This window comes from Mastomys coucha, unplaced genomic scaffold (assembly GCF_008632895.1).
Source record: "Mastomys coucha isolate ucsf_1 unplaced genomic scaffold, UCSF_Mcou_1 pScaffold21, whole genome shotgun sequence".
Taxonomy (NCBI): domain Eukaryota; kingdom Metazoa; phylum Chordata; class Mammalia; order Rodentia; family Muridae; genus Mastomys; species Mastomys coucha.
The window spans coordinates 38,709,471-38,721,279 of NW_022196904.1; the positions used below are offsets into that span (position 1 = coordinate 38,709,471).

At 45.5% G+C, this 11,809-nt stretch overlaps 1 protein-coding gene across 1 annotated transcript in view; it reads right to left on the minus strand.

Moving 5' to 3' along the window:
• Positions 1-11,809, minus strand: part of Igsf22 (immunoglobulin superfamily member 22) — a 21,524-nt gene that overhangs the window by 5,190 nt on the left and 4,525 nt on the right. Inside the window, 17 exon segments of the mRNA XM_031384871.1 lie at positions 232-289; positions 292-411; positions 472-513; positions 2,404-2,525; positions 2,528-2,546; positions 3,262-3,382; positions 3,384-3,431; positions 4,891-5,201; positions 5,310-5,458; positions 5,533-5,582; positions 5,584-5,633; positions 6,336-6,546; positions 6,548-6,617; positions 7,890-7,974; positions 7,977-8,075; positions 8,078-8,124; positions 9,071-9,166. Coding sequence (XP_031240731.1) covers positions 232-289; positions 292-411; positions 472-513; positions 2,404-2,525; positions 2,528-2,546; positions 3,262-3,382; positions 3,384-3,431; positions 4,891-5,201; positions 5,310-5,458; positions 5,533-5,582; positions 5,584-5,633; positions 6,336-6,546; positions 6,548-6,617; positions 7,890-7,974; positions 7,977-8,075; positions 8,078-8,124; positions 9,071-9,166 — 1,698 coding nt within the window.

Consider the following 11,809-nt stretch of genomic DNA (forward strand, 5'->3'; position numbering starts at 1 on the left):
GTACCTACCACATGCAAGCAGGAGCAGCAGCAGCAGCAGCAGCAGCAGCACCACCACCACCACCACCACTACCACCACCACATACCCTCAGGACCTTCTGTACCTGGAATCAGACATGGTTAGGCCCTGTGCCAGGCCTGGAGGTTCTAGGGTATCACAGACATCCAGTTGGTCCCCAGATTCATCCATCCCAAACCCCATGTCTAGTTTCTACACTCAGTATACAGGTACAGGAGTCATAGTGGGTGACTCCAAACTCATTCTGAAGTGAGATCTGATACACTTGGTGTAGTCAGAACACTTGGTGTTGCTAATGAGGAACTGGGGATAATTTTTGCCCTTGGTGATGGTTTTCCAGCCCTTGAAGGAGATGCTGTGTTTCTGCCAGGTCACCGTGGACGGTGGTGAGCCCTGGGTAATAACAGGAGGCAGCACACTCAGTCACTGGAGAGTACTTGGAAGAAGACTCGCCTGGTTATCAATGATTCTCCTTCGAGGCTCCAGGGACGGGATCTGGTGAGTGGCAGAATTAGAGACAACAGGACAATAAGGCCTACAGCATGGCTATGTGGGGGAGAGGGGTGCAGTATGGGGGACAGAATGGGTGACAGCTCAGAGAAGACTGCATGTATGCAACGAGCACCCACCACTGTGTGGCTCTAGCCAGGCACTGAGGTCAAACTGGGGGCTCCTGCGGTGGAAACCACACAGGTAAGGAAGGGCATGGAGCACCCTTCAGGTTTAAGCCTCCCCTCCAGATCCTCTCCCAGCCTCTTTCATGGCCGAGGTACAGGGCATACCAAGATGTCTGGCTGCTCCAGAACACTGGGAAGCATTTGCTTTTTCCTCTGTGTCTCCCAGCACGTGAGATCTGGACAGGCAGGTCCCGTGTCTTATTTGTTTCTGTATTCCTCCCACTTCCATTGGCACACAGAGCTACTACTCTGACACAGTGTTTGTTTTGCATGTTTTTCAAGCAAGGGAATCCCAGAGGTTACCCTTGGCTTTGTCCTGACATAAGGAATATGATGAGTTGTTCTTGATCAGAACATGGCTCCATTTTTCACTGTGGGATGAAGCCTCAGGGGGCCCTGAACCTATAGCTCTGTGTCCTCACCTGGTGGAGGCATGGTATGGACCCCCATCTAGCTCCACAGGTCTCCAACCCCAGCCTCACCGACAATTCAGATAGGAAAGAAGTTTTTCGGCATCTTTGTGAGAACCCCTACCATGCCAAGATGCCCTGAGATGGCATCCCCAGCTAGATGGTGGGTCCCTTCTACAGGCTCACAGCAGCCAAGTTAGATGCTTGAGTTAGAAAAGTAGTTCTCAACTTTTCCAATGAATGCTGAGACCCTTTAATAAAAGTTATAGTGACTCCCAACCATAAAATTGTTTTCATTGCCAGTTCATAATTGTAATTTTGCTACTATTAGGAATCATGATGTGAATATCTGTGTTTTCTGATAGTCTTAGGTGACCCTTGTGAGAGGGCTGTTCAACCCCTCTAAGGAGTTGTGACTCACAGGTTGAGAACCACCAAGTTAGAGATATCAGACATGTTTAGGCCCTGCGCCAGACTTGGAGGTTCTAGGGTATCACAGACATCTAGTTGGTCCCCAGATTCATCCATCCCAACCCCACACCTAGTCCCTACACTCAGTATGCCTGAATCTTCATCTTCATCACTTCTACAACAGCTCCCACAGTGAGCACCCTTAATATAGTAACTTGATTACTCAACAATGTGCCAGTTTAGTTATTTTACCAACTTGGTAGTTTCAATCTCCTCAAAATTCAACACACCCAACACAGTCAACTCATTTACATTCAAAACCCAGACACAACCTCGCTATCTCCACCACTTCCACTTAACAGGCTGTATCCTCATCTCACGCCAGGAACTCAAGATGTCCACTCAGCATCCTTACTCAACCCCAACGTGCCCACTCACTCAGCTAACAAGAGATGGCAAAGCTTGATAAACACGCTGCCCATCCCGCTTTCTCACTGTCCCAGATGCTCAGTCTTCACTTGTTGGCTTTCTCTTGAGTGTGAGCCCCGCTCCTCTGAGGCTGCCAGTTGCCAGAAGGGCAGACTTTCCCCAGCAAAGACATTCTCTCTTAAGGGGCTGGTTCTACTAATGTGTTGGTCTGCTTGGCATGCTGGGATGTCCTAGAGTGGCCTTATACACAGCTATATCTCAGAATTTCTTGTCTGTGTGCTGTCTCCACAGTATACTCTGTGCATGAGGTGGGGAGATGAGAGGTCGGGAGGCCAGGGATATCTATGAGATAGATCAAAAAGTGGGAGACCACAGAAGAGGAGATAATGGGATGTTAGAACTCCCAAAGGAGCTTGAGGAGAAGGTATGCCCACTCAGCAAGACTTCCTCTGTCCTACCCCCTTTTGGCCCAGAACTTCTGTCCCTAGTACCTCACCCTGAACGGGGTCCTTGTTGACTGGTACCCACAGGTTATTGCCTGTCTTTCTTCACTCGACAGAGTAGCCAAGCACTGGCCCATCCCATCCTGGGTAGGGACATTCTATTCATGGTCACCAATTCCCTGGTCACATCAGCCAGCCACCAGAGGATTCTATGGGTAACACAGAGGGAAAAAGCTGGGAAGGGGATAGTTCCACAGTCCATGTTGATTTCTGCCCATGTTTAAAACACCTTAAACCAATGACTGTTAACTCTGGTTAAGCATGAAATGGGAACTATGTGGAAGCCCACCACCAACAGTTAGTATCTGGGTCCTAATTCAGAATACCCTAATTAAGTTTTCCTGGCGTAGAGGGCAGGCATGGGTGTTTATTAAAGTGCAGGTGATTTTACTGTGTAAAATATGGGCAATACAAGTCCTCTAGCTCCTGCAACTCCGGTGTCACAGTTCTCAGCCTTGACACACCGACACTTGGAAATCAGCTGGGAGGGGTGCAGCTAGTAATTAATTAGCAATAGTAATTAAAATACGGACACTGCCAAGGGGTTTCTTTGGAAAAAAATGAAAGTGATTTCAAACTTATCTCTAAGTTAAAGTCGTGCACTTCCAGCTTCCAAAATGATCTCTGGAATGAAGAAAGAAGCTGGGTTGATTCTTGTAATGATGTTCGCTCTTTGTTGGCAATCAGCATGCCCTACAGAATAGTTAGTGAATGAGCCTGTGGTATTCTCCGAAGCTCAGCATACCTTGGTGGCCAGGGGGCCCCATCCTGACCCTTAGGTGCGCCCCTTAACACTAGGCAGTATCTCTCAACTATGGGATTTTGAGGAAAGACTTCCTCAGTCTCAGGTGGGTCACTACCATCCTCTGAACTGACCACCAGAATACAGCTCGTGTAAGCTCTCCCCTCTTCTGCCTTGGCAGTGAAGTTGGCCTTTGTCATCCATCTCTGCTGTCTTAAGCCAGGACTTCTTGCCAATAACCCTTCATCCTACTATGACTAATTTCTATTTCATATGCACGGTTACCCAAGAGCCTCAGAAACAGTACTTGGCCTTGGGAGGCTTTGGATGGCCTCGAGACAGACAACAGCTTCTGGATCTCTCACTTGTCCTGTGCCCAGCACTCCTAAGATGTGCTCAGAAAGTTTGATCCTTTCCTCTCTGAGCCTCCTGCATATCTAGAAATGGCTGCTCGGCAGCCCCTGGCAAATCATGTTTAGCTACTGTTCACACCATAAGCCCCTCCCAGATAAGGTCTCTCCCTTTTTGGAGGTTCCAGAATACCTATGCTTTCTAGTGTTGCTGTCGACCTTGGTTAACAGCTACTTATCTCTCTACTAGTTTTACCCTTTTTGGTGTTCTGCATCTATGTATCCTCAACACCAAGGACACAGGAGTGGCAAATGAAAATTCAAACCTTCCCATGCCCCAGTTTTGTGGCAAGATGGTGTGTGTGTGTGTGCGCGTGTGCTCACACGTGCATGCTTGCTCATGCACTTGTGCCCCTGTGTGCTTGATGGATGTTGAAGGTCACAAGGCCAGTTCTTTTTTTTTTTTTTTTAAAGATTTATTTATTTATTTATTTTGTTTTTTTTCGAGACAGGGTTTCTCTGTGTAGCCTTGACTGTCCTGGAACTTACTCTGTAGACCAGACTGACCTCGAACTCAGAAATCTGCCTGCCTCTGCCTCCCAAGTGCTGGGATGAGTACACTGTAGCTGTACAGATGGTTGTGAGCCATCACGTGGTTGCTGGGATTTGAACTCAGGACTTCTGCTTGCTTCAGTCCCACTTGCTCCGGCCCAAAGCTGTCTTTAGACATACCAGAAGAGCACGTCAGATCTCATTACAGGTAGTTGTGAGCCACCATGTGGTTGCTGGGATTTGAACTCTGGACCTTTGGAAGAGCAGTCAGTGCTTTTAACCACTGATCAATCTCTGCAGCCCCACAGGCCAGTTCTTTATCATGTTCAAAACAACCTAAACTCCCTTTTCTACCCCAACTCCAGCTTCCCATTCTTACTTCATTCCTACCCTTTGACCTCCCACTGCATCCCATTTTACTTCCCACCTCAGTGTTCTTTGCAACCAACCTCACCTCTACACCTCAGTCCCACCTCTTTTTCACCTTATCTCCTTACCTCCAACCACATCCTCATTGTTTAGTAACACACAAAGATGTGTTGTGTACTGTGTGCTTGACTGTGCATTTGAAAGGCATTAGAAGTAGTTGCTAGGGTAAAACTTCTAACTTGTTCCTGGTGGGAAATAGGCTTAGAGGGGTCTCTTGACCAAGGCCACTTAAGGTATTAGGTAATTGGCTTCTGGTTATAAAGCCAATAAACATTCTAATCCCATTCCCAGTCGGAACTCAAACTCTGTCGTGGGTCTCCGTCCCAGCCACCCTCTTTGATTGCTGGGCAGCTGGTACTCTCAAACAACCTCATGGCTGTGCCCTCACTCGATACATTGAGGTACACAGTGGCCATTGCTGTGTGATGGTCATTCTTGAGATTGAATAGGATCAAGCTGATGCTTTTATGTATACAACTGGAGATGGTGAGCAGATCCTGGTCTTCACTGAGTTCCATGGGCACATGCTTCCTCTTGGTCACCTACATACCCTCCTTGAACCAGATCACTTTGGGTAATAGCTTTGCTTAGAAGGGCACTTTAATGTAAGCCATGTAGCCCACCTTCATGGTCACTGGACAGCTAGTGATTTCCAGATGGATGAGTCAATGGAAGGAGATCTACAGTGCAAGGCATCAGGGGGCTGGGGAGGAACTGGTGGCAATAGGGGTGTGTGTGGTGGCTATGAGCATACAGGCTGGCCCAGCATCATTCTACCTTTAGGGGACCTTACCTGCAGTGGATACATAGGCTTCATTTTCTGTGCCCTTTTTCTGGAATGTGTATTTGCCTTCATGTTGTGTGTCCATGTTGGGGAAGATGAGCATGTATTCCTCACCATGCTTTGCCATCAACATACCAGGCAAGCCTGTGATCTGGAGGTGAGGGGCACACATGTGTGTGAGCATGGGCCAAGTCAACATTTCTTGCTCCCTTCCTTGTCTCAGTCCTCCTTGCTATCCTTCAGCCACCCTTTTGTCTTCAGCATTATACACAACTCAGCCAGAGGCTGAGTACATGTTTGACATGCCACTCTTCATGGTTGCTAGATGCTCTAAGGAGAAGGAAGGGCAGGGACTGACTGGGTTAGAGGGTTGGTATGAAAGAGAATGAAGGGAAAAGAGTTGGTACCACAGTTGTGGGAACATTCAAGGTTGCTGTGTCAATCAAAGTCTATGAGAACCAGGTTGGCAATGGTCAATGGGTGATAAGAGTGTGGTGAACAAGTGAAGGGGTGCTGAGGAAAGCTCAGAGGCTTGACAGTTAGGAGGACCAAGAGATGCTTAGTGGGAAGTTGATTAGTGGAGGATGAACCTCTGGGACTCAGCATGCTCTCTTGAAAGAAATAGATGGTGGAGATATAGGTGGTTAGTGGAGTTGGAATGTTTAGTTGTACTTACACTGGTCTGGTCTATAGGATCCCCAGACTCACTGAGGTGGTAAAGAGTCACTGTGGAGAAAGGGATGGTCAGGATCTAGAAGTTTGGGATAACTAGGGTTGCTGGAGATGGTCAGAATCTGGAAGTAAAAGATGAAGTTAGGTAAACTGGTTTAGAATCTGCAAAGTGAAGGTTGATTAGAAGTATGGATGGTTAGAATATGAAAGGTTAGAGATGGTCAGAATTGGGAAATGGAGGAGGTACAAGTTGGTTATTGTCTGGTGAAGCTGGGAGCTGGGTAAGTCAGCATCCATCAGGAGGGTATGCTGGGGTCAAACAGTTTGGTCAATTTGGGTCAGCAGAGAGAGTGTGTACCTTTCACAGTGAGGGTGCAGTACTGCAGTATTCAGTGGGGTCCTCATCCTCCATGGCCACTGTGGTATATTCCCCACCATCTCTGCTCTGTGTATCGTTAATGGCCAACTCAGTTTGCTTGCCTTTGTGGCTCACACTGTACTTGAGGCTATGTGACAGCAGTCACTCATCTATCTCTGAGGGTAGTGACACATCCTTAGACATCAGCTCAGTCAAGGTGTGAGCAGCTCCTTTCTTTTACACATGCATTTTTGAAGCTGCTCGTAGATTTCATAGGAAGGCCTATAGACAGACTAATTTTTGGCATCCTCCCAAATCACAACACACTTTTGCTGCAGTTCTGTGTGTTCCTCCCTCTTTTCCTAACCCTAGAAATCACAAGAACTCAAGGCACTACTATATTTGTATGCAATATGTGACCCATGGAAGTGCATGGCATAGAGAGTGTTGGCCTTATACAACTTATTCACCCATTTACTCCATTTGCTAATATGTGACTTGGGACAACAACTTTTATATCTTTACAGTCAGGAGCTCTCGTGTTCTCCCTGCCTTGCCTCTCTGATATCTGGGCTTTTGTTCAGGCTGTTACTTTGTGTGGGCATGCTGTTTCCTTCTCTGAAAGCTGAACTGCCTTTTATTCTTCTGGATAATCTTGGGGCTTTGTGACATTGCCTTCTTTTGGCTCCCCACAGCTGCTATGCCTACCTCCATCACAGCAATGATGAATTCGTAGGACAGATTCCAAATGTGGTTCACATGTGTGGCATCTCGCTGTCACACACATATGCAACAACTGCTTATAATTTAGGAATATGTCAAGTTGACAGAATACGTGATGTGAGAATCGTAGAGCTGTTATATAGCTATCTCTTGAACTGACACATTCCCTCCTGGAGGGAATAGAGGCCTCATAAGATACCTGAAGCTAATGAAACATGCAACTCTCAGGAAACAGGTTTGCAAGGCCCCTCCCCATGGCTACGTTAGCAGTAAACCATAGGTAGGTAGAGGAGATTGAACACTGGAGCTCTAGTGAGGAAGCTTTTGTGAGTTGTCACCCACTCTGAGGTGGGACTTTGGTGATATAGTTGCTCTGGAGACACCCATACTCCCGCAACCACTAACTCTTGCAAGTGAAAGTAACTTCAATAAACTCATTGGCCTACCAGGCTAGACTTAGTGGGATAGTCTTTGGGCTATTGTTGGTGCAATCTGGCAATCTGGGGGAGAATAGACATGGATTCACATCCTCACAGGGAAAGTCTCACAGCTAAGAGCTAGTAAGTTTTTGGTCCATCATTACTCAGCTGAGTGTTGACGCTGGCTTAGTAACTATTATAATTTCACTTTCATATCTGCCTCTTCCACTAGAAGAGCCTTCTCTTTTCAGTACCCATCATAGTACCCATCTGCTCTTGTCAAGAGCAGCTGGATGGATGGATGGATGGATGGATGGGTGGGTGGATATATGGGGGCTGCTGTGATAGGAGTTACATCTGTTCGGCTCTCACTGAACCACTTGCAGTGGACAGTGAGATGACCCTTCTGTACCAAGTTCCTGCCTGGGCAGAGAACCTGTGTTGATGAGTCTGGCATCTTTGATCTTAACTGTGTGAGTCAGACCATTCTCAGACGGTCTGAGATCTCATACTTCTTCAGCTCCTTCCTGTTGAACTGCCACACCGAGCCATTCTCTTCCTTGGAGGCGTGGATCTCAAACACAGCTGCCTGCCTGCCATGGTCACTGCCACAAGTTTCATTTCTTCCATGAACTTCAGTGGCTCCTCTGCAGCAGGAAGCAGGGAGGTGGAGTTCAGGGTCATTGACCTTTTGTGGCCTACATCTGGGGAAGCAGTCTTCCTTTTGTTCTATTTGCTAGTCACCATCTGCTCTGGAGTCCCATCTTATGATATTTACATATTCTCTCCATACAGTCATATTAATATCAGTTAAAAAACATTTATGTAGCATTAGAGATCTGATAGGCATTATTATAGCTAATTTTTAATCTAATTCTCATAGGTAGGTTCTGTGATGATTCCCCATTTTACAGACAGAGAAACTAAGACAAAGAAGTTAAGACAGTTTGCTTTAATTCACACATCTGTAAGTAGCAGGAGCTGGGACTTGAACCCTAGAAGTCTAGCTCCAGAGTCTGTCCTCTTAACCACTATGCTATACTGTCCCATGACATTATTTCATAGTCTCTAAGGAATATCTATACCATATATTTCATGTTTTCTTTTTGTACTAACTCTAATCCCCATGTAGTCCTTTCATACATAGAGCACAGTTCTCTCTCCACTATAGCCACAGACCCCTCAAGGCCATTTTCTTTACCTGAACCCTGACAGGCCTTTTGGGTCCTCGATGTCTACTTTCATATCCAGCATGGCAAACTATACATTTATCCTAATTATTTTTTCTATTGATTATAAAAGAAAGTGCTTGTTTGGGACTTACAGCTTCAGAGTATTAGTGACAATAAGTATCATGGCAGGGAGCATGGCAGCAGGTTATTGGGGGTGGCATGGGGGCAGTAGCTGAGACATCACATCTTGAGACATAATTACAAGGCAGAGAGAGCTTACTGGCAACAGCGTGGGCTTTTGAAGCCTCTATTCCCAGTGATACACCTTCTCCAATAAGACCACACTCCCTAATCCTTCCCAAACAGTTCTACCAATATATGAGCTTAGGGAGCCATTCTCATTCTCAAACTGCCATGGTACTTACCCACTTATCTCCCACAGTCAGGCCGGAGGTACTGGCATTGCTCATGTTTATGTTAGTAATAGCTAGCAAGTACTTATGTACTTGGTACCGACCTACTTTATCAGCTGACTGTAGCTGTAGGCTATGTATTTATCAGAGATTCTAGATATAGTATTTAATTTTAGGATTAAATGTTTACCTCACTGAGTAATTTCAGCCTTGGAGTTGTACAGACCTAGAACATGGAAGAAATCTGGTAACCCTTCTGGTAAAATGTTTACCAGACCATCAGCCTTGTACCCACTGAACCATCTCACCTTACTTTATATTAAAAAAATTTATGAACATTATATTACTAATGATATCAATCTTTATCATAGATAGCTGTTGGGGATTGGTTCTAATGCTTTGATTTAATTGGGGATCTGCATGTGCAAATGCTGAAGGTCCTTGTCCCCAATTGGTTTTTTTTTTTTTTTTTTTTTTTTTTGGTTTTTCGAGACAGGGTTTCTCTGTATAGCCCTGGCTGTCCTGGAGCTCACTCTGTAGACCAGGCTGGCCTCGAACTCAGAAATCCACCTGCCTCTGCCTCCCAAGTGCTGGGATTAAAGGCGTGCGCCACCACGCCCGGCTTCCCAATTGGTTTTTGACCAATCAATAAAGATGCCAGTGGCCAATGGCTAGGCAAAGGGAGATGGAGCAGGACCTTTAGGTTTCTGCAGGTTAGGAACTGGAAAAAAAGACGGAATCACCATGACTCTGGGGGTGGGGGTAGGATGGGGAGAAAGGATGGGATATAGAAGCTGCAGGAGAGAAAGCCAACCAGCTATGTGAGAATTTGGGTGGGTGGCCACTAGCCATTTCCCCGCCTGGGTCTGAGGGAGCTGGTGAAGGCATTTTAAAATTAATTGGTGAGTCTCTGTGTGTGTGTGTGTGTGTGTGTGTATGTGTGTGTGTGTGTTTCATTCATGGTTCTAAAGAGTTCCTGGCCAGGTGGCTAGAAGTGTGTGACCCAAAGTGGTGTATCCCAAACTCACTGCTACAGATAGCAAATATCTTCTTCAGTTTGTTGTCATGATCACTAATAATATTATTCTATAATAAATCTTACATTCATAAATGATGGCCCATTTTCCTTCTTTACTATAAGGTAAGAATATTTTGTGTTTTCTGGTGATTTATCCTAGTAGCATATCTGAGCCAACGTTGACAGCATTTACAATGCTGAAGTGTTGACTTTCTGTCAAACCCATGCACATCCATGTCTGTTCTATTCAGTGTGGTTGTGACATGAGCTTAGTACTCAGAATGAGTCAGTCTGAGTTTTATTGGATCCTGAAAGGCTTAGTGTCTTGCCTCTGAGAACAGGTGGGGAAGGCAATGAAGGGGTTTAGGAAGGGATGTCTGAGATCCCTGTTCCCCAGAGTGAGCATGACTGACTCTGGAGGGTACATGCACACCCAGACCCCATAAAGCTCTCTAGCTTTGTCATTTAGCCTGGTGAGACATAAAGATTTTGTCTTCCTGTAAGGTTCACATTCTTAATCTGTATGAACCTGTTAGATGCTTTTTCTTAGGAGCAGAAGTTCAGTTACCTTCAGGATTATTTAATTTAGGCATTCTGTTCAAAGGTGGGCAGACAAGGGCATGGGAAGAGGAAACTGATAATTTCAGATCAAAATGAAAATGGCAGAATGACTAGGAACAAAGTCTAGGCACTAGACTCTTTCTTTTTCTTTTTTTATTAAGTTTTATTGCATTATGATGAGAAAAGATACATAATTTCAGCTTATCTGAATTTGTTAACATTTAAAAACATTTTAAGTAAATAACATTACATCACATTCTTCTTTCCCTTTTGTACCCCAACTCCTCCCAGAGACCCCACAATACGTTTCGTTTTTTTAATTTTGTCATATTCTTTAACATTTATAAAATATTGTAACAATAAAAATGAGTATTATAAAAGTTGTTTGAGGAGCCAGTCTCTTTCAATGGTATCAGAGGTGTCCTCCTGATTGGCTACAAGAAGGACCTGGCTTATAGCTTATGAGAGGATCTGAGAAGGCAGATGGTATAGAAGCCATGGTAGGGCTAGGGTGGTCCCTGGCTAGGTGCTTCCCACTGTGACCCAGATCGTCTCAGGATGGGGTCCTTCAGCTTCATGGTGCAGGTGAAGACATTGGTTTCAACATCTTCTAGTGGCTTCAGAATTCTAATGACCTGGGAGATTGGTTCATCAAAACCCAAGGATCAGAGGCACTTGGACTCTGTTTAGTTGTACCCAGAATCTTGGAGGAAGCCCCTTAAGGGGCTAGGCTTATTAGGTAATACCCCTTACCCCCCTAAACTAATTGATCAGCTGGAAGATGGAAGCATAAGGTTGTAGGGATGAGGAAGGAAGCACCATTCACAGAGCAGTCCTTATGTGTCTGGGCCCAGGACGCAGACTATAATTACATGGTCAGTGCTTAGCAAGAATTTGTTGACTGAGCAAATAAATGACAATTGAAAAGTAAATGTGTGAGAGAAGTATAGTCTTTACTGATGTAGAAACTAAAACTCAGAGAGATACCTAAGATAGCAGAAGTGAGATTTGAACCTAGGTCTTTCCGAGTTTACATGCATGCAACTCGGGATGTAAAGTAAGTAAAGGTAGGAAGGTGCTAGGTTCTCTCGCTGCATTTGTGGTACACAGCCCGGCTGTGAGTGCGCGCGTGCGCGTGTGTGTGTGTGTGTGTGTGTGTGTGTGTGTG